General features: G+C 39.5%; 1 protein-coding gene across 1 annotated transcript in view; it reads left to right on the plus strand.

The window, feature by feature from the left end:
• Positions 1 to 23775, plus strand: part of FGGY (FGGY carbohydrate kinase domain containing) — a 143621-nt gene that overhangs the window by 81592 nt on the left and 38254 nt on the right. The window contains exons 9-10 of the mRNA XM_074151329.1: positions 15705 to 15812; positions 19195 to 19256. Of these exons, the coding sequence (XP_074007430.1) occupies positions 15705 to 15812; positions 19195 to 19256 (170 nt within the window). The remainder of the gene's footprint in view (positions 1 to 15704; positions 15813 to 19194; positions 19257 to 23775) is intronic.

Here is a 23775-nt window from a genome sequence, read left to right on the forward strand (position 1 = left end):
AGTGTATTGCACTGTATGATAAACAGTATGTAAACCAGAGATCCTTGGATTTTCTTTCTTCCTTGGATTTTCTATTCGTTTTAATGTGAGCACAGTGGATATAAAGGCTTCCTCCAGGTCTGACTGCTAATAGGGCTCCTCTCCTCTTCCTCACTCCTTTTCCCATAGAAAGAGTGAGCAAGAAGGACTGAGCTGCTTACGTCCTTACCTTGATACTAGTAAGATTTATTTGCTCTGGCTTCTGGAAATATTGGGTGCCTAATTTGGGCCTCTCTCCTTAAAGCAGAGTGGGATTGAGGGTTACCTGTTAGTAGATCTGGCTCTAAGAAGTAACACCTTGCACCTTTACTTCCTGACTATAACAGTTGTATATTTTAATACAGTTTGGGGATCTTATTTCTTCTGTTGTTAGGAAGGAGATTGTATTCTGGATTCTGTAGCTAGGAAAGTTGCAAGATTATTTTCCTTCATTGGTATTCAGATTGCATAGCATCACTCCATTGAGGATAAAGCAACTTCATTTTGATTTGATCTTTATGTATCATTATTCTTGTTTTTGTTCATGAAAGTCCATCAGCAGCAGCCCTTCGTTGCAACAGAAGATTTTTGTCTTTCCTGTTCTATATTAGTCAAAGTGATGGTATCAGATTTGACAGGTACAATACTCTCCTCAATGCTACGAACAAACCAAATCTGATTGCTCCTCTCTAGACCCAGAAGAATGTATTAGCCTGAAGCACAGTCTTGAGCAAACCCAAATGTCTTCCTGGAGTGCTTGGATTTGGGGATAGCTGGACAGAGGATTTCTCTCACATCACAAGCATATTTATGTATAATGAATGGCCTTTCCAGATCCCTTGTTTATCTTTTTGTGAGTAGGCATGAATTTATAAAACAGCCTGCTTTCTGTGTGTCTAGATCTCATGGTGAACAAAAAGGACTCCTTTTTGTTCTCCTTTTCTTACAAGAACTTAACCGAACTGTAAAAGAATGACTAACATACAAATGAAATGAGATATGGTAAGGGATGTCCTTGGTCATCAGTTGGGCTATGTCTGGGCCCTGAAACAATTAAATAGAATTTTCAAGGGAATACAATAATTGTATGAAAAACAACTTAATAGTTTTCTGTTAGTTTTAAAATTTTGGAATTAGCCATATTTGCAATGAGTAGCGTGGATTTGGGAGTCAAAATCCCAGATTTTGTTTAGTGTTGCTGGTTTGCTGTACGATTCTGTCAGATTGTTGCAATATGAGCATGAAACTGAAGCTGTGCAGGCGGAGGTTTTTCTAATGAACAGTGGGATATGTGAGTTCTGGGTATTAAGGACTACATGGTCCAAGGTGGTACAGATGCAGTGCTATTTCTAAGTATATTTTCACTTTTCTAACAGCAACAAATCCCCCAGTCAGGCAAACTCCATCAGTATTTGGGCAATAGGCCTCTTACTAAGGCTTTTTTTCTCCATTTCCAGTTTTATTCAGCCTCTCGTGAATCAGTAGTTCTTTATCTAAGTTTCCTGTTGCTGCTCCAGCTGTGGGTGGGGGAAGATTGTAGATGGGACAAGTTTTATTAGGGAGAGAGTAAATCTCTTCTCATATAATCGTTCTGGAAGCAAAATGAGGAGAAGCGTTAGCTGCTGCTTTTCTCCCAGCGTCAGCCGGGAATCACAGTTTGTGCTGAGTTCATTGTTTATAAGTGTGGGTGAAGGCCTGAGGTCCTCTCTCAGTGTTTACTCTGTCCTCGGGAGTTTTTCTCAGTAAGTAAGGGCTGAATAAACACCAAGTAGGGTTCTCAGGATTTACCCATTTAGTTATTCAAATGTTTAAAAATATGTTTAAAGTAGTGTGTGATAGCATATCCCATATAATGTAATCCTGCTTCCAGTAACTCTGGGGTATTGCAGAAGATTTATTTTACCTGTAAGTACGATACTATTGTTGGTAGTGGCCTTCACTAAAATAAATCTAAAATTGACTGTATTGTGCAATAAATAAATAATAAAGGCCTTAAGGTATGTAGGAAGAGCATCCAGAGTGGATAAATACACCAGAACTCATTTGAACTATTTTGGTTTTCCTTGGTATTGCCCATTGATTGCAGTAAGAACTGCAGGTTTTGAAGAACAGTTCTCCCCCCATAAATAATAAAGGCTGGAAGAATACCTACCTGCAAAAAACCCCTCAAGTTTCCTGTTTAAATGCCTTACGTGAGATTTCTTTCCTACGCTTGCTTGAATTTCTGTCACATCAGCTACTAAGCTCCAAGTTCTTCAGGATTGTCAACATCTGGTACAATGAATTGACTGGATTTGGATTATCAAGATTTGGACTCCTTAGTATGCATATTGGAGAGAACTATGAAAATACTTTTTGAAAGAGGACAAGGATCTTACGATACAGTCTCCAGGAAAGGGTATGAGACAGGATAGCTCATATCTTCCTACAATTGACAGTTCTGCCACCAGCTTTTTGGGAAAACGTCGGTGCTAGAAACCTTTTATGGAGACCCTCTGTTCCTATGCTGGCCCAGCAGGTCACACTGGTGTCTTCTAGCCATAGTGACAAGGACTGGCCATGCCTTGGAATACACAGAGTTCGGCTGGGAACCTTGGTGGGGTTTGCTTAAGTATTATTTGGAGGTGGGGTTGTTTCTGTATCCGGTGAGTGAGGTGCAGCATCCAGTGGTATTTGTGACACAGCTCTTCCGATGCACAGTTCCCAATCTTTCAGGTTGGGATGAGGTTTTACTGGTCTTGTAAAATAAGATAGTGCTGCAAGTGGTGTCTGAGGCGTGTTTGTTTAGGAACCAGAACTGAATTTGAAGGGCTGTGAGCTAAAGGAATAATTCAGAGACACTTAAAAAGTGTCCACTGTTCTTGTAAAAGACTTACACTGATCTACAAGTCAACATTATAGGAAATTATTTTCTAATGCAAAAATGGAGCTTTTTACTGAGAGATTGCTAACATTCATGAAAAAATGTGTTTTGTTTGCAATCTCAGTCACTTTGGAAGACTTGGTCTCTTGTATTGATTTGAAGTAAGAACAGGAATTTGCTTGAACCTCAACTCACCGGAGGCTGGGAGGACATTCTGGGGAAGAATTATTGTATGTTTACCCTATTCCTATGCTCTTCCCTAAGCCATCTATTACTGGTTACTATTAACAACAGGTTATATGGATCTTTGGTTTGGCTTTTTGATCTTATTTTTTTAAACATTGAGAAGAGCTTTCAGGAATTTAATTTACCATAGCAGCAAATTGTAGTGTTACAAAGTGAATATTTAAAACGGCCTGCAGTTAGTTGTCTGTGCTGGAAGATTTATAATCGTCACATAAACTGGCATTTTGTGACAGTGAGTATCTATCATTGGAAGAGAAGTAAAAATAAATGGGTGGTATAAATTGTTCTAGCTCATTTGAGGCCCTATATCCCCAGTGAGCTATTGTTATGAGAGGCACAGAAGTAACTGCTGTGAGTCATGGAGCAGCATTGCTTTAGAAGGGTACATAATAGCATTTCAGCCGAGGACACAAGTAGAAGCTATGGTGTAACCAGACAACCTTTCAGCCCATTTATCAAAACACTTGTAGTTCCCATTTCAAGGAAGGCGACACAGTAAATATGAGCAAAAAGAAAAAGGTTAATCTGTGTATCTGTATCCAGACATTTCACTAAATAAAACAATAAAATAAATCAATGCAGAACTGCTAGTGCTTAAGTGCTTAGCAAAAAGCTTCTGAATCCATCACGACTGTGGGCTTTTTTTTTTTTTTCTCTATTTTGGATCTTGAAAACAATTTAACAGATGAAAGGTCTTTTTTTTGCCAATTTATGTAAGAAACCTTGACCTTTGGAAATACAAAGAAAAGGATGATATGCTACTGTGTGCCTGTTGTATACTTTCCCAAGCTGAAATGTAAAACATGCTTAGTGTTAATGGATACTGATAAAAGGCAGAAGTAAATGTATGTGAACATTCAAGCTTGGAACAGTCAAAAGTCATCTACTAAAGGTTTTCTTTCAAAGCTGAGCATTCAGTCAAGGTCCCTGATAAGACATTTGAAGTCCTTGCATCTCTGATTTAGTCAGATGGAATGGTGAATGCTGAATGAGTCTGGAAAGATTACCCATGAATTCATTCTTATTTAACTTCTTCCAGAGCTGAAACTCTCAATTGTCCCAGGCTTAGTTCCAAGTTTGCCTCCTGGAATAAACACAGGAGGTTAACCTCACACCCAAGGAATAAAAACTTACAGGGGTGCAGATTTTCTGTTGAGGACACCAGTCTTGTTTTTCTGTGTCTGGGGAGAGCAAACCCAGGGACAGTTCTAGAGCTGTGCTCTGCTCCCGTTGTGATCTCCTGGAGAATTATTTCATCTATGACTCTGAATGACCTAACTGTTAATCTGAAACTACTCCTGGGCCCTCCTGGCCTCCACTTGTACTGATACAGAAGCTGTTTGATCCACTTGCTCCAGCCCCTTTCTGGGGAAGGTTCTTGAGTCCAGTGTCTCAACTATCTGACAGTTACTCATAAAACTCTTCTTTCTACAAAGAAAACAGCATCATTCTCTTACAAAGAAAACAAGTGCATGTATCTCTCTAACACCTTTTAGTTTATGATATCTTTTAGAAGATCATCTCTTGGATCCCAAGCAGCCTTTCCAGCACATTGATCTCAGGAGTATTTTTCTATCATCTTGGTCTTTTTGCCTGCTGCTCAGTTCAAAGGATAGATCTTATTGCTAAGATTTTCTGGTCATTGGTTTCAGTTTTACCTGACCAGTGTTCAGGACTTGCTCCGTTGTAACAGGAGTCTCAGAATCCAACTTCCAAGATGGCAGAGCTTCCCAACGCCAAGCTGCCATTCTCTTCCATCACACGTGAGGTGGGTGACCCTAATTCATACATGTGAGTCACAGGTTTTTAGTGCTTCATGGATGGATTACCCTCATGAATGCAAACATGAGAGTCTGCTGCTCCCAGTGGGTCAGTAAAGTCATCACTTGATGGTCAGGAGATTGCTGGCAGGGATCTACCAGCTCTCTGTGGATCTCACAGGTTGAGAAGTTTGTATCTGTTCCAGAACACTGATTTTTATGTTTCCCCTCTCTAATTTTTTGTTTCACAAAGTGGCTACAGGTAACATGGTTGGGTGATTAGTTAATGCTCCTGATACCGATACCATTAAGCCATGCTACTCTTCTAGCTTATGCCTTTAAGTGGCCAACTTCCAAAGACTCATGTCCTGTTACAACTCCTATCTTTTGCCAACAGCAGGCACAATTCAGCAAAGAACCGAAACGTGATTTTAAGAACACATTGTTCAGATGTGGCTCTCTCAGCTTCCGTGGCCAGAGTGCTCCTGAGCAGAGATAAGCTGAGGTGGCTGAGAGATGCATTGCATCTCCTAACACTTTCTTGCACTTTTTTTCTGTGGTGCATCATCTGCTTTTAAACAGTGGGTCATTGATCTCATGTTTGTGATATCTCTAATCCTCCTCACAACTCCTTCATTATGGCACGCAGAGAGATAATAAGAATCTAGGTGGTAGGGTGTCTCCTATGCTTTTATCAAAAATTTTGGGGGGACAGTACGTATGTAGAGCTTGGAGAAGATTTGTTTGAATGGGAAGGAGCTCCAAGGACATTGCTGGTAGCCTTGTGACAGTTTGGTGACTAAGTATTGTCCCATGTTTGGATTTCAGTATCATTTCTGAACTGGAGCACACACTCTGGTACTCCGCCTATTTGATTTAATCATGCTTGAAATTTTCTTCTCTCTCTCTGTCTGTCTCTCTGTCTCTCATTTTACTAACGTCTTTTCCTGGCTGAAAAAGGAATTTATAAAAATACTTTTTTTTTGGCAGAGAAATGGTATTTTATTAACATTTCACCATTTTAAAATAGATAATAGTAAGGCAAACAAAATGGAGGGCATTTTGCTTCCAATATAATTTTCATGTTTTTTTATATTCTGCTTTTGAGTTTGGAGTTTTGAGTGCAAAGAGAGGAAGTCAAAAGTTTGCAGTAGGAGAGGTAGGTACCGTATTTTCCCCTCGGGAAAATGGCAAAATTTCAGAATGTGAAAAATATTATTCTTTTTAAAACAAATCTCAGTTGTCCGGCTTTGCTGGTTAATATTTGAAGGCTGATATCATTGCAAGCTGCTTTCATGAGATGAGTGTTAAAATAAAAAAAAGAGTGACATTTTAAATCCTTTTGCATGATCAAGTAATAAGAGTACAGGCAGATGAAGAAATTAACTGAGTAATCTATAGTGTGTATTTGCACGATGTCAGCAACTCTGCAGTAATGCTCCTGGCCCTGGTTTCCTGTGGAATGTGCGAGGTCCCTGGGATCTGCCACACAATATGCCACAGAAAGATGATGAGTAGAGGTGGTTTTGCCGGGCAACTGACCTCCTACTTTTGCCCATAATAATTTATTCATGTGGCTGTACCCTAAGACGTACCAATACCATACATACCATTGGCTGAAAACTGATGCAGCATATTGAAAACCAGCATCAAATACCCACAGTCAGCTCAGATGAAGATGCTGGACCTGGCTGTTTTCTAAAAGTGGGCCACGGCATAGAGTCTGTTGCTCTGTTAAGGGGTACAGCGAGTTAGTTATGGCCCACAGCATCCATTGTCAGAAGGTTTTCTCAGAAATGCAACTTCAAACTGGCTTCTGGTGGCAGCCCTCCAGAAAAGCTGCTTATACAAGTGCAGCCTGTGACCTCTTGCCTGATCTATTGCAATTTAAAAGGTAAAATAAAATACAGCTGAGTAAACCAGGTTTTTTTCTGTTAAATTTGATTTTTGTTGTTGTTGTTAGTTTTAAGCAACATTTTAATTGATGTGTTCAGCTCTTAACAACCAAGATGCTTTTGTTAAGAGGGGAAGCCCTCAAACCCTGCATTATAGTTTCTGGTGGTGGATTAGTTTTAAAGCGGTAAATGTTTGAGTATGTGGTCCATCCCCCTTGAATGAGGAACATACCTAGTAAAGTCATGTCCAGTTCTCAGCTTTTGAAGCATCCTTAAGGAGCTGATGTGATGTTTTTAGAGACAAAGTGCTGACTTCAAGAACTCTCTTGTTCCCTACTTTTAGGAAATTAAGAACATGAACATGCAGAGCAGGCATATTCCGTTCTTCTTCTGTATCTAAGTACCTACTGTCCTTTGTGTGAAGAGGTGTCTCTCACCTGTATGCACATTTGCTAGCATTCTTAATTATAGACACTAAAAGACTAGGGCCAACCTTCCTAAGGGTAGGTATTCAAGCCCACCTTTGGATACCTGAACAGCTGGCTTCATGTTCTTAGTTCCTGAGTCAGAAACCTATGGGAAATGGGGGTCTTTGGTTTTTCTTTTTTGAAAACCAGAGTGCTTATTTAAGTGTCTAAATACAAGTCTTAGCCTAGATCTTCAGACAGTAAAAATCAACATAGCGATGGAAGTTGATGGTTAATAAGCTGGTTTGTGCAAGTTGAGCCTTTGGCTCCCAAGGCTGGAAGCACTGATCCAGATGAATTTCTCTTTATACCCTTAAATATCAATTAAGTACAAGTTGAGTAACTAAAATTGTTGTGATTCATCATATTCTTTCATTAAAAATCATAAGATCTAAAAAATTTTCAAATACCTTTCCTTACTTAGCTTGGAATAAACAAATCTAACAGTGGAAATGTTTAATAATCTCAGTCCGGTTTTCTTCCAATTCTTGTTAGATATAAAGCCAGGTTGTGCAGTATATAGTCCCATCACATAACTCACGTGAAATATTTGCAGAGATGAGGCAATCGAGCTGCCCTAGTAATGTGGTTTCTCTACTGGGCATTAATCACAAGCCTTGTTTGGTCTGTAGTTTATAGACCAGTTAATGTTTTATGGAAAATTGAGAAAATTAGAAATAGTTCTGCATGCATGTCATTCACCCTTCTCATAAGGGTTACTATTTGGAATAATAGCTAAGAGTTGTCCCTAAAAATCTATTTCTCCTGCTTTTTGGTTGTACTGAATGTTTTGTCTGGAAAATAACTAAAGCAGGGATTGAATTGGAATACTAGCTCCAAATCATCATCAGAAATGTCAGATCCCAGTCTGCACGTTGATGAATACTGTCTCTATGTTTCTAATTCTGGTAATTATTACTTGAGGGTGGTGTTGTCGTTGTGATTGATTGGTTTGATTTTTGTCACACAAGTTTGTGGTATTATCAAGTGCAGAATAAGCAACAAATGCAAAAAGATTTTTAATGTTGTCATACGTGTCCTCTGTGGGTCTGCTGCACTGGGAACCTTGCTGAGCTGCTGGACCTGCGTTCTTAATGTTACTGTGGTGTGTAAATAAGCAATATCGTTGTCTTCTCTCTCAGCATCTCAATTATTATCTCCTGGGTGTAAACTCCTCTGAGACCCCTCAGGCCCTGCGAGCTGAATAGGTTCCTCTGCCAGAGCTCTAGTCCGGCGAGCAGTCACCCTTTACACGTAGCTCCCATGAGGCTAAAGGCAGTGAGGGGACACAAATGACTTAAAAACATGTCCTTACTACAGCCAACATGAAAGAAACCAACTTGGGCAAAAGTGAATACATGTTGTGTTTCAACTTTCCCACTACAGGCCACTCAATGGACATAAGTTTATGCTCTGGGCAGTGCCCAGAACCCTTTGATTCTCTTGCATGATTTTTTCTGGTTTGGATGATACCTGCCTTTCTGTCTGTCTTTTTCGACCTTGCCTGGCTCCACAGAATTCTTATCTTGCAGCATCTTACACTGCAAAATTGTTGCCTGATGGCTTTGAATATGTTTTTTTGGTTACACATCCTAGATAGATATAGCTGGAAAATTTTGGTTTGCTTTGATTCATTCTGTTGCCATTCTCATAACTAAATGGGAGTCTCTAGAGTTTAGTACCTTTCCAGGTCTCTGGGTTTGGTAAACCTGTGCCATAGCCTGGCAACAAATGATGGAGCTTATGCTCAGCAAAACATTTATGAAAGTGATTTCGTCACCTAAGCCAGAATTCTTCAACTGCGTGTAAACAGATTACCAAAATCATCTGTGGGTGGATGTGTTCAGGCAGAATCCCGACGGCCAACTTCTGCATCTATGCTGTGGTTGCCCAAGTAACTTCCATGCGGGATAAAGTGGGATAAAGTTAGCTCTGTGCAAAAATTGTTATGTCCGAGTCTTAATATCATTGCAGAGCAATTCTGTCACTGTGGATGGCCCAAGAGATGCCAACCTGTCACATGGAAGAGAGCTATGTGACTTGCCACCACAAGCTATGCAGCTACATAGCAAACCGATGATGGCCAGGGGATGTAAGCTTAAAATATAATCAAATAAATTACTGGTGGTATATGACCTATAGCAATTGGAATATTAATAAATTTTAATTTCCTTTGTGTTCTGAAGTACATTTCTTGGGTTCCAAGACCTTATTTTCTTAAATATATTTTACATCAGGCTAACGCTTGAATGCTGTTATGTGTTTAATATGTAATTAGTGCTAAGAATAAATATATTTTAAGAAGTTGACTGACCTCACCGTAGTCTTAACCTGGAAAATTGCCTCCAGAGTTAGGGGGAAGCTTAGTTTTGAACCCATTTAGTGCTTGAGAAATAGTGCCAGGATGGCAATTTTAGGGTAAGCTTCAGTTCACTGCAAATACAATTCTATACACCAACTCCGCCCCGTTAATATATATGCCACCAGAAAGTGCTGTTATTAAATCACACATTCAGTAGCTATTACCATGACCTAAGTTTGAACCAGAAACCTAGAAATGAAACATTCTTGGGTTTCCCTTTGAATTCTCTCCTTTTTTTTATGAATCTCTTTCATTCTTTGTCAGAGAGTTGTGGTCAAATAGCTATATAAGACCCATCTGTCAGCAGAAGCAAAATGATACAGTTTTCTTAATACAGGATTTTATGCATCAGTGTAAAACCCCTGAATTGAATCAATGTCAGTATTCTCAATCCACAGTCAGTCAGAAAGTTTGAAAGTTAAAAGTCAGCAGAGAAGTTAATGAAAGTATTTGACTTGTCAATGATCAAAGTCCAGAACTGTAAAGAGCATTTATTAGTTGGTGACTGATACAGTGCTTTTCCTTGTTTCTTTCCCTACTCTCCATTAATATCTTAGATCTTTTTTTCATACCTGCCTTAGCCTAACAAAAGCAGCTGTTCTTCTGAATTTCTGGTTAAAGAAGCTGATAAATGAGGTGATTTTCAAACAAATTTTCTGACCTAGCTTCTCATTAGCGAATGATTACTCTAAAAAAGTAGTGACAGGAGAATGAAGGCTTAATTTTGCTTTCATGTAAGTGAGTGTAAATCAAGAATAGTTCCACAGAAATTCGTTTTTCTCTCTTTGTGGCATACTGCAAGTAAATAGAGAATCTGATAGTGATACTAGCATTCTGCCAGATATCAGAGGCCCAATATTAGGAAGCGGAAATTAAAATGGAAGAAGATGGATATATAGCAGCATACGCTGGTAATAGAAAGATTTACTCATCAGGTAATAGTCAAATTCTCTGATAGCGTTATTGTAAGGAATTTGTGTAAGCCTCCACCAGCAACAGATGGTGTCAACTAAGGGAGAAAATTCTGCTGAAACTCATGCTTCCATAAAACTGTGCTCACCAGTGTGGTCTGTTTTATTTTATCTTGTCTCTGATTACCGTAACATTTACATAAAACTGAGGAGGAAAACACAAGCATGTGCCTGATCATTATGGCCAGTCTAGCAAAACAAAGTTAAGTAAAATAAATCTCACATTGCGACTTGCTCATTTTATGGGATGGCTGGATGCCTAGGTGATTCTCGCCTGCGAAGGTCTGCGTTCTGTTCTGCTCATCGTACCAAATGACAGTCCAGAAAGCTGAATTTAATTTGGATTAAAGGCACTGACACCTTTGATTCACTTACATGAGCCGTAAGTTAGCCTAAAAGTGGTAAGTCGTGCTATTTTCCACATCGACTACAATAGAGGTGGCTTTTTTTTTGCCTGTTTTTGTTTTAGAGGGAGAGGCAAGTGGGAAGGGCTAAGCTAAATTAAATACTTTACAGATCTCATATTAGTGCCATTTAAGCAGGTCCTTTCATACTTTAGGTTAGTTCTATATAGCATTATGTATTTTAAAGACATTTTTCATTTCTGTGGGCTGCCAGATGTGCTGCCGATACCTTCTGATCTTAGGTAGTTTGACATCGATTTTCCTAGCACACGCCAGGGTTGAAATCTGGTCTGTAACTCATCCAGATGATCTATTCATAACAAAAAGTGCCTTCTGGCAGTTGCACCACAGCTGAATATTGTTAAACTGAATTCATCATTTCATTTGTTTCTGATTGCTCTATAATGTTTACATATCTTACATATTAGTATGATCTTTTATAAAGCACACGCTGAGGTTAAATCCTCCCAGATCGAACTTTTTTTCTCATTTTTCTCCCTTTCAGAAGGTGTTGAACTCTTTTTTTCCCTTCAAATGAGCAGGAATCTTGGAACTGCTTAATGCTCATCTCATCTGAAATGATGGGCTGAGGAACTAGGAATATGTGTGATGGGGAGACATGGAAAGGTGGCATTTTCCTGCACAAAAGAATGCTTCCCCATCCGAAGATGGAATAACTGTGAGGTGGAATTGCTCATCCGAGTGTAATCCTACTTTAAGTAAGCATCATCACAGATGGTATCCCTGCTGCAATAATTGTTGTGCAGAGATCATTCTAACGTCTAGCAGAGGATATCCTCTCTGTGTTTCGGTTTCACTACATGTGAAAAATAATAAATGTCAATATGGCTCACAATAGGAGTGTGTCACAGGATGAATTTAAGTTAAAGAGAAGGCAGAAAATCTGAGGCTCCCTTTGAAAATGTATTTTAACTTTCAGAGAAGGATGACATGTCTTGTTTGTTTTAAAAATAATAATCAATCGCCCATAAATCTAAAACAGATGTTGTTTTTCTACTAAAAAGATTAAGGATTTTCTTAAGCTCATTAAAAGAAAAAAAATATTGTCACCACATTGATCCTCCTATATCATCATGAGAATGTCTGAAGGCAGTAGAAAGCTATAAAAAGGACATGGTATTAGTGTAACAAAATTAGCTCTGAGTCTGGCAAATTGTGCTTATCTTCTGGGTTCTGTGGCAAACTTTGCACTTTTTCTCCAACCTCACGCTTATGTCTAGTCATGTGTTTTAGTGGGATTGGGTGGTATGTGTACTCAAACAGAATTTGGACTTTTTATTATGAAAATACAAATGCCAGCTGCTGCATGGCTTGAAAAACTTTAGCATCGTCCAAATTATTTCAAGGAGGGAAAATGGAAACCATTTGCTATTTCTTATGTGTATATCTATGGAAGAACGTTCACCCTGTTGCTTCTCGAAGATTGTGTGTCTGTTCTGGGGAGTATGTTATTTCCAATTTTCTTACTTTCCACCTGCATCAAAATCTGGAGTCTGCAAAATGTGGATTAAACTCTTTAAGTGGAAGGAGGAAATAGAAAATCTGATGATGTCATATGCAGTACCAGTAAAGCCCAGCGTGACAGCCAGTATTATTTATTCCAGTTAAAAGTTCCCATAGCAGAAAAAGATGATAACCTTGTACCCCACTGGCTATATTCATCAGTGTGGCGATACGCAACTCCCTCCTTTGCTCTGTTTATGTGTTGAAAGTTTGCTGGAATGTGTACAAATGGGACTTCAGGAGTAAGATGATAGGAAAGGCTCAGTGTAATTTGAGAAGAGTCAGCACGGAAACATCCCATCCTGGCAAATTCCTGTGGGTGTCCAAAATACATGGCCAGAAGTACTGGCTCCAGGGAGAATTTGGTCTTCTAATCAATCTAAGCCTTTTAGTGTTATCAGATGTATAGGACAATTGAGGACTAATGACAGAAGAAAGGTATTTTTTAAAAATTTTTTTTTTTTTACCTGTGTTGTCCTTCTTGATGTTTAGATCTTCCCCTGATTTTACAAAGCATCTTTGTCCCTTTAATATCCTTAAACTGTTTGGTTTCTTCAGACTACATAGCAGTGGGATTTTAAGCTTCATATATCTGGTGTAGCTAGATGCTTCCTTCAGAAATCACAGTAGAGTGATAATACCGCAAAGTTTGCTGCAGAAAAAATATTTTGAGATGAGACTTCAAAAGCCCAGGCCCCTTATGCTCTAAACATTCCTTCCCACCCGTAAAGACACGTGTTGTGTCCACACCTATAGGATGGGAATGGGATGAGACGCTTGGGTTCTCAGCACGCTTCTGTCGCTAGTTCACAGCAGATACTAACTGGGAATTTTGACCTTATGCTGCGTTCTCAGTCAGGTCAGAGATGTGAAATTGGTCTAAAAATCAAGTTATTTTAGGATTTGCTTTCTGTTGCACTTCACTTTGTTATTGAAATTGTAAAAGAAGGCTTGCCCCGTAGAGGTGTTGAAAACTCAAAGCTGTATTAATTTGTAGTTTTAAGAGAAAACAAAACAAAACCAAATGTCTTTGCAATGTTTTTGACGTAGCTTCGTCCACTTGGAGTCATAAATGCCTTTTTAAATGCAGTGCAGCTATTCTTGCTCTTTAATGGGTTTAGTCAGCCAAAATCTTACGCAGACACACGGACACATGTGCACGCACACATCTTTAGCGAAAGTAAGTCAGGGCTTTAGAGCTGATAGGGGAGAACTGAGCAAGATCCTCGCATTTGTTAGATGTGTTCCTAAGAGAAATCAGGGTTGTTTGAAACTCTAATGCTGTATGTTGAGAAACCAGTTTTTGTTGTTTTGTTTTCCTACTTAACTTCATGACAAGAATCGGCTGCAATATAAGTTTATGGCTTGAGCAGACTATTGTTTGTGCCGCAACCTCCCTGCTGGTGTATTTACTAAACATGTGTGATGCACAAGTGCCAGTAAACTGCATCTTGCAGCATATTCCCTAGTTGCTAGCAAAAGCTGTCTTTAAAGTTTGGACTGTTTAAATATAGGGAGAATGTGCATCAAGTTTCCCAGGAGCAGGCCTCAATTTTTAATTACTCCTCCTCAAAACTATTTTGACGTGAAATCCAGGCCTTATTGAAATCAGTGGCAAACCTCAAGCATCCTTTAATGGGTCTAGAATTTTGCTAATGAAGAGCAAGGTCTAAATACAAAAAACCCCATTGTCCCATTGACTAAGACCTTTCTTTTTTGCTGTTCCAGCATTGCAAACATACAGACTTATTTTGTTAGGGCATTCTCTTGTTTCCTCTTCTTGGAGAACTTCCCACCTTCTAGAGAACAACAGCTGCAGATTTAGCTTTCCCACTAACATGGACTAGTGGGAAGTGCATTCGTGCATCATGTGATGATGCCTCCTCTTTTCCCAGTGAAATCGTGGCTGTGAGTATCTTGAATGTATATACCTCTGTTGGTGCTGGAAGAGAAAACATGAATCAGGCTTCCAAGAGAAGACAGGTTAGCCTGCCAGGGGATGGGTGCCCTGTCTTCTCCAGCCCCTGCTGCAAGAATTATTAATGTGTTCAACCAGTGCAGAATACGTCACTAGTCTTTGTAGCCAGTGCTAGGACCCAAGTTCCACTGCCCCATTCCCCATCCTGTGCTGTTTCTTACTTGCTGCGCTAGGTAGGATACCTCCTTATGCTTGCTTTCTGGACCAGAAAAGAAGTCTAGAAAGTCTGTCTAGTCTTTTGAAAGGGGAACGGCTTTGTAAGAGGAAGGAAAATGCCCTCCACCCTTAAAAGCTGGTAATTTGCATCTTCTGAAGCAGAGAAAGGAAATGAACCAGTGTTTCCCACATCCTGAGTGGTCTAACCACGAAAATATTGCATAGGAGCAGGGTATCACTCTATACGTGGGTGTTTTATTTGTATGCAAGCAGTAGAATACAGTCCTGTTCAGTTTTTGGATGGTAGTGCTTAGATACCTGCTTTGATAAAAGGGTTCACAGGTGTGAAGGAAGGAGTAGTTTGTGTAAAGCTAAGCCTAAGTAAGGGGCAGAATCTAATGTTTACCCAGGCAAATGTTTCCTGTTAGCTAAGACAAGCCCAGGCTTGCAGCTTCTACCCAAGGCACGCAGCTCTCCTGACAGCGCTGTGAGAGCACTGGAGCTCGGGGTTCCACTGCAAGCCTCGGGAGTTGATGGCAGCTCTCGGGGGACCTTGCTGTCCTCTGTCAGCAGGATTCCCCCTCGATTCTGAACTCTGAAGACAGGCAGGATCAGTGCTCTGTAAACACCAGCTGCCGATTACATTGGCTGTATTTTCTGATGACAGTCAAGCAGAGTGTTGTATCCAACTGTTCATTCTAAGTCAGGTTTTCCTGGAGAAATAGGGCAGTTTCTCTCTTCCCGTAAAAATACAGCTCCTGTTCCTGAAATTTCTTGCTTTCTGCATGGTCAGATCCAGCTGCTCTGTAAGTGGGAGTGAGTGGGGCAGTTGTGCAATCAGCTGCTGCAGCTATGTCATTTCATCTTAAAATGATGCAAATGGAGGATGTATTTCTCCACATTCTCTTTAGAGTAAATCTCTACCTATACTTCTCCACTCACGCTGGTAACTCCAGTGGAGGAGCAGGAATCATTTCAGTATAGCTTCAGCATTTCTCATAGCTGCCAAACTATTTTGACAGGTTGTTTGATTCACTAAAGCTTTCTCTTGCTTTTCCAGGTCAGTGAAACACCAATTTTTGTGCCTGGTGTTTGGGGACCTTATTTCTCTGCGATGGTACCTGGATTGTGGTTGAATGAAGGAGGTCAAAGTGCTACAGGAAAACTTGTAAGTGTTTGGAAACGCAGACGGATTCCAAGATGGAAGGTCTGCCATAACTGCTGTCATTCGGTGTAGCTTTTCTGTCAGTTCAGCCAGAGCTCTGCCCAAAACACCTCCGTAAGGTCACAGGAGAAGCCAAGCTGCCGAAAGCAGTGAACAATTAGTTCTTACAAACTGTTCATTTGCATACTGATAGGGGATTATATATGGGGCAGAGCACTAAGGACGTGTCTTCCTTTTATGATGGTGGTGATGATTATTAATTTGTAGGCAAATAGACATTCATTCTTTACTTTAGCAGGAGGCTGAGATAGACTTTGAGATAAAGAAAATTATACATACTGTGTTATAGAGAACAATTGTCCTCATTGATGGGTCTAAATGAAAGACGTATTGTATGGACAGAATAATAATATATTAACATGTTATGTTATGTCTAGATAGATACTTCATATATTGTCACCTCAATTCTTTCCTTGAGTCCAAAGACTCTAACTATATTAGGTTAATTTAATTTATCAATAAAATTTAAAACCAGTCTGGATTCTCTAAAAATGATTGGTCTTTTTTACCGGGAGCCAACAGAACTAAACCACTGATGTCAAATTTAAAGAAAGGCTAGATGTATAAAACAGTATTTAGGCTTGAGTCCAAAAGTGTTGGCAAGATCTTAATGGCTGCTCAACCCTGGAAGCTTCTGAAGCTCCCCGTGTGTCTCCCTCCCAGTCTGTAGAAATACTGACAGCCCTCAGGGGTGAGGTGCCAGGCTCCTCTTGAGAAACTACAGGAGGTGGGCTCGGCGCCGTGGGTATCCTCTGTAAGCTCACCAAACCTTCAGATGGGTTTGGTCTTTCACTAATTGCAGGTGTGATTGCCTCTTACTCAGAGCTAGCACCACCCACCTTTAGAAAAGCCAAGTGATCAGGGTATAAGTCCAGGAAGTAGTAGATTGGGGCATCACTGCATTTATACATTCCATAGGGAACAGTCACTGAATGACAAACAGAAATAATCCTGGATCAGGAAGCCCAGACACACCCTGAGCCATGAATTGGTGTTCCCTCCCATGCGCTCTCCGTGGCCACGTGAATCTGACATTCCTCTCTGTACAGTGTCACAGCTTCAGTGGGAGAGTCATCCCTTTTCCTCTCCTGCAGCCTCCGCTTCCCAGCCCATCCTTAGCCTGGTGGCTAAAGTGCTCTCTCAGCAGGTGGGATGTCTGTACTTTAAATTTTTCAGGTCAAGGTGGGGCTAGAACCAAAATGTCCCATTTATAGGTAACTGCTACAACCGGAAGTCAAATTTAATTATTGCTTGTGACAACTTCCCTTTAAAAGGAAAATGGCAAATCTTGTGCGTTTCCTTGTAAGGACACTTTTGAGAGGAGAAGTCTCTGTGTGCTTAATCCAAAGTGGCTAAAGACACTTAATTAAGCTCTACAGAGGATACAGCAAGTCAGGTTTTTTTTTCATGGCTGGCTTAAGGTGGTTCTACGCTTAAAATGTGCCGTGAGAGTTAGGGCATTTCAGAGAGATGATTTTTAAAATCCTTTCCTTTCTAGTACCAGAGAACAAGGTGTTCCTGAGTCATTAAAGAGATTGCTGGAAAAAATGTATGGCCTTGTTAGGACCCATAGCACAAGTCAGCTCTGAGTACTGATAGGTATATTAGGGAAGTTGTCTTATTAGAACGTATTTAGAGTATCTCATAGTTTTCTTGAGGTTTTATGTACAGAAAACACGGAGGGAGCCATAGGAGGAAACTGTGCTTTGTGTGCTGTATGTGAAGGATAGTTTACATTCATTACCTTTGTAATTGTAAAACTGTAGTCCTTTTAAGATCCTGCCTTCTCATACTTAAGCTTTCTGAAAACAAAGAATAACGGGCATGTTCTGGGATTCTTTTCATGGCTTGATCTATGCCCAAAGGTGAATTCTTTTAATGAAATTTGAACAGTCTGTTGAACTTCTTAAAAGTAAAACTGATACACTTCCCTTTAAAAACCTCTCATTAATTTTTTTATTGATACAGCTGTGAAAAATGTCTTTTGGATTTTGAAACCTGGTTCAGACAGAGCCCAAATGAAGAATTAAGAACTCTGCTGGTTTTGAAAAAGCTTGTTTGTTTGTGTGTTAGATGGGCTTTCGCACTAGACTTTCAAAATTTATAGGAAGAAAGATATTGCACAACAGAGACAAAGGATGGCATGACATCATTAAAAACTGCAAAATAAAGAATTGCAGAAAAGCATTTCTAGATGCAACCCTCATGTGCCCATGTCCTGAATTAAAAGCATTTAAATATCTCACTTCATAACTTCTGTAACAAGTTTTTGTAAAGTGTTTTGATAGCACATACATATATGTGATATTTATTTATAGACGTAGTTTTGAATTTATGAGCTACTCCTGTGTTCTAAAGAGATTATGCAAGAGTGCAAAATTCAGGCCTGAGCTTTGTCTCTAACGCTTGCACATGTTTGAGTTTTGTCTTTGATGCCGATCTCAGAAAGAACAGGCAGGCGTTATTTTTATGGCTATGTTCAGATGTGCTTCATTGTATGTTTTGTTACGCTGGGTAAGGACTAGACTCATGCTGTTAAAAATTAAATACCTGATGTGCTTTGCTGCCAATAGGTATTGCCAAATATACTCAGTGCTCTTGAGTAGTTCTAGCTTTGCCTCTTTAGCTTTTACAGTCGCCTCTGATGGGATATTATCAAAAGGCCACAAAACCCGCTGAATTATTGCCTTAAAAGCCCGTGTTGTTCTACCTGATACTTTGTTTTGTGAATAATGGCAGCCACTGTGAAGTGAAAGGAGCAGATGATTTATACGTTTAGTATAGACAGAGCCTATATTGATCTTTTTTTATAGCAATAATTACTTGTCAAGGTATACATATTGTTTCCTGCAATGAACATATGGAGCATCTATCAGGATGACAACACACCTTGTATTTTATTTTAACGGTGTTAAATAGAAAGATGTAGGGATTTGGGCCAAGAAGATGCTCCTGGTAGAATTCCAATGAGGATATGCCTGCAAGAGACGGGGAGAGACTAGAGGACATGCCCTAAGATAGTGTTGGACAGGAAGAAAGTCATCCTTTCAGCTGCTTCTTCTGACTGAGGAGCTGCATGCTTAGCATGTTGCCTGTTTTTGGTGCAGCGTTGGTTGTTTTTTCTTCCTCTTTTAAAGCCAAATCCTGAATCCAGTAATGTCAGTGGGAGCTTTGCCATTGGCTTCACTAGGACTAGGACTTAGCACCTCATGAGTAATTTAGAAGCTCTCTTGTCTTTTTAAAGTTATGACACCGCATTACGCTTTTCTGAGACTGAATGTTTAAGATGTAATCATTCCCAAAATGTTGCTTTCCTCTTTTTCAGATAGATCATGTGGTCCGAGGCCATGCCGCCTTCCCGGAATTACAGTCAAAAGCTGCAGCCAGGTCACTGTTCTTATTCCTTTATCACGTACCTGCCTTACAAATTGATGATACACTGTATTCCCAGCAGTGCAGAACTGCACTCCTGTATTCTTATTCTTAAACAGGGGAATTAGCAGTCTGATAGTGGGTTGGAAGTATTTACAAAGGCTTGCCAGGTGATTGCTCAAAGATGAAAGCTTCAAACTCCCCTCAGATACCTTTGGTGTATCTAAGTGGTGATATTAACTTTCTGCTTTTCAACTTCTTTTATATTCAGCCCAGGGTTTTTCTTGCTGCCATAGCATCAGCCCCGTTCAGCAGACCTTTATGCCTTGGGCTAATGATGCGTCTTAATTTGTAGCTGACACTATTAAACTCCAAGGATGAGATATAGCTTAATTAGGAATATATTATTCAGTATTTTTGGAACAGTCATCTAAAGGAAGGTATAGACGGTATATGAAAAATTCCTGCATGGCAGCACGGATAGAACAGAGAAACCCAGGATGACTTTTCAGACAAAACTTAAGATGTAGGAGTGAACTGGAGGTAGCTCCAGCATTCCTTGAGCAGGAGGCTGTGTGCCATGTGGAATTTTAGTTTGGTCTGCTTTCGAAGTGGATGAAGACAGTCCAGACACTTCTGTCAGATCTGGACTTTCTCAAGCTATTTTGGCTTGGATTCCTTTTAAGATGGTTCATGTCACTCCCAGAGAGATCCTAGCTGGACAGTGAGGCACGTTGAATGAAAATTTGATTCTCTTTTAATTTATTTTTCCTCCTTAGATTAAAGCAACAAAATAGCAAACTTGGCATTTTATCACTCTGGTCTAAAAGGCCAGGGGTCAGTCCTGGTATATATATTAAATGTATGCAGTTATATAGTTATTTTCAGTCTTTCCTGGGGAGTTAAATGTACCTGATCTCTCTGGATGACCCTTCCGTGCTTTGTAGTGCCCGATGCCTTACTTGTTTGTTAATGACTTGATCAGGATTCCCAGAAATGTATTGGACTTCATTCAATATAAAATAGATTTATGCTTCCTAGAATTCTCTTTGTTGTTCTTCAAAAAAAAGGAAATCAGGAAATAAATGCATCTGTGTATGTTTGGAATAAGGATTGATCTTTTTTTTTTTTTTTTTTCCAAAATTTTGGCTTCCAAATTTTTCCGATGCCCCCATATGAAGCGCAAGCAGAAGACAAACAATTAGTTTAGTCTGTAATATCAGGATAAGCCTTTTTTTTGTTGTTGTTGGAAAAATAAGTATAGAGTAGCCTGCTTGTCTATAGGCGGTCTGATACTGACCGCCTGACCACAACTAATTTCATAGCGGAAAAAACTTGAATTGTGATGTGAAGAGGACACTCAGTAGAGAATATTGGGAATAAAACTCCATGTTCTCTGAGTGTATGGTGGCATAACTTTGGATTTGAATCTCTGGAGTTAGTAAAACTGTGGGGGATAGCATTGATAAAAAGCGTTGTAATAATTTATTAAAAGGATGATAATAATTTAAAAAGTTAATTTGCTCAATGGTATTTTTATAATGCTTTCCAGATATTGCTCTCCTAATTAAATGTTTGGATAGCTATAAATTTAGTATACCGGTCTCTTAGTAATTCCCCCTATCCTCTTTCCCTCCGTCCTTCTCAAATATTCATGAAATTTAAGAAATTTGATTTGAACAAACAAAAATCAGGAATTGTGCAATTTGAACTGAGTTTTTCTCCTGATTTCTTTATTTCTTTCTACGTGGTGGAGCACAAGCTTCAGCCTTATCACAGGGCCTGGGAGCAGCAGCTATACAAGTGCAAGGCATTTTTTTAGTGAACAGTGTTGGCCCAAACTTTGGATTATGTGTTTACTTACATTAAGTCATATACTTAATAAGAACACAGTGTCTCATTTTGGGGGATTGTTGGTGATGATGATAAATTATTTCCCTGGAAATGTCAGCAGAATATTTCAGAGAATCTGGTTTATTATATTTAGTATATTCTCTGTGTGGGTGTAGGAATTTATATCTGTTCAGCCATTGTAAATTGTCATCGAAAGAAAACAAAATGAGAATTCCATACTTAGGTGTGCAATTGCATATTACCTTTACTCCCCGTGCCAGGTGCGGCACTGTGAAGAGTTAGCCTGGTTTTATAGAGACAAAAAGCATCTGGATGTCTGGACCATTAAAAAACAAAATCTGAGGTCACAAATCTGTGCCTCTTACTTGATGCTGCCTATCACCTACCTCTGCCTTCCTAAGTCTGTCTTTCCTTTCTCCCAGGCTCCCAATGCTGCTAATTAGTAGGTGCGGCAACGGCAAACTGCCTGCTGAGCAGCTGAGCTCAGATGCTTCTGTCCCTTTTCCCGTACCAGGAGCAGAATTTGCAAGCTGCATTTATCACCGTTTCAGTAATTTGTGGTAACTCCTTAGGGCGCGAGTGGCTTAGATAGACTTTGCCAGAAACCAGCTCCCGCTGACCACTTGTGCTGGAGACCAGTCTTGTGCAACCCTCCCAGTACTATTCCTACATTCTCCTCTCCCTTCTCTTACTGGAAGCGGAGAGGGTTGAATTACATGAGGATTTTCTGGACAGCTGTAAATCTTGCATTTGGTCTAACTAATTGGCATACTCTGTGAGTAGCAAAACTTGGGGTTTTTCATGCAATTCAGTGAGCTGCAGAAGTTGCTGTGTATGTAGCACTTTTGCTCTTTATTGTATATATTGTGTAGGTCTGACACAGCCATCACTAATATTTTAAATCCTTTATAGGTAGGCTAGAGTAGGAAATTAAAAAAAAAAATAAAAAAAAAATAAATTGTGCTTTAAAGTTTAAATACTTCTGTTTCCTAGAATCACAGTTTCTAATCTTCTGGAGGAAAAAAGTATCTTAACGGCTTGACAGCAAAGATTATATGCCCTTTGGCGCTTTGTGAACCGCTATTTTTTAGGACAGAATTTCCTTTTCCTACACTTCTTGATGCCGTTTCCCCATCTAAAGAGCTGTCTCCTGAAAAAATAGCTACACACATGGTATCTATCAGGAATTCTGGGATGTTTCAAACAGAATATAATAATCATATTTGGCAGTTCTCTGTACCTCTGGATGTTTTAGAGCCTTTTTTTTTTTAGATTTATACCCCAAAATTTTAAGATTTTTTTCCTGAAAGATACCTGCTGGCATCTTCCAGAATTCCTGAACAGATTAAATACCAACCTCTTGTTGCTTTTTGAAGTTATGTCCCAAATATGAACAGAACCCTGGGCAAACTTGCGCTGATTTCTTTTTCTCTGCTTTTAACGTAGTTCCTTTTTAATAGCAACAGCTTGTGCTCAACTCTGCAAGTGAGATCCAGCTGCTACTGATACCTCCTCCTAGAACTGAACAGAAAAAGCTCCAGAGAGCTGATGGTGTAATATTATGTATAACACAAACGTGGCAGAAACTGGAACTGGCAAGTGTTTGAAGGGTTTCAGCAGTCACTCAGTCCAAATGTAGTGCCTTGAACCCATATCTTTATGTAGGGGACAAAAAAAAAAAGTAAAAGGTGTGAAAAAAAAATGTAATTCCCAGGTTGTGTAGGTCTTACGCGTATTTGGCTGAACTTGAGCCTCTTTTGCGCAGTCCTTGTGTTCTGTCAGAGCTGCACGAATGGCTAATCCTTACGAGAGTAATCAAGCAGGATGGAGATCAGATAGAAGCTGGGATGTCTGGTAGGTCTGTGGTTGAGTGAAGCTTTCCTTTCTTTCCCTTCCCAACAGTCAAGCCGTGATTTAAACTGGAAATGAAATGACTTTGTCCTTAGCATGTACTGCTTATAGCGCAGTCTTTAGGGATGTAGAAAACAGGGCCACTTTTACAACAGGAGGGGGAAAAATGATCATGACCTCAAAATTATCATAATTCAGGTCCAGGAAGACACATAAAGTACATTTTAAAGTACGTGAATAATGATGTGAATTAGTTATTTTAATGTCTTCCAAGTGTACTTCATTTTGAATGATATCCTCTGATAGCATACACATGGTAAGGTATAATTGAAAAAACATGCAGCTGAATGGTTGAATGCAAAGTATAAATATACAGCTGCTAGCAGGTCAGAAGTCAAACTAGTAAAGCATATGCCAAATTCCCTTAGGGATCTCATTAGTGCATGATTGAATATACATGTAGAGGCTAAATGAATATCACTGTTTGGGTCTACAGTGGATGAGACAATGAGTAATCAATTGTAATTAGGGTTAGATGCTATTATTGACCCACATGTCTAGAACCAAATGCCCCACTTGGAGATTTCCGAGGAGTTGAAAAATATATATGAATCTGTTTATGATAGGATGGGCGTTTGAAAAAAGCATTCTGAGCATAATTGCAACATTTTTGAAATGGAATGTCACTAGAGTCATTGCAAGCCAAAGCACTGAAGAATTCAACGTTAGTCCTAAAATTACTCTTGGTCCAGGAAAAAAATCTGTTGGATAGTGCGGAGTTGGGAGTTGGGTGTAGTATCTGAACTTAGATACAATCATTTTTAGGCCC

This window comes from Numenius arquata, chromosome 8 (assembly GCF_964106895.1).
Source record: "Numenius arquata chromosome 8, bNumArq3.hap1.1, whole genome shotgun sequence".
NCBI lineage: Eukaryota > Metazoa > Chordata > Aves > Charadriiformes > Scolopacidae > Numenius > Numenius arquata.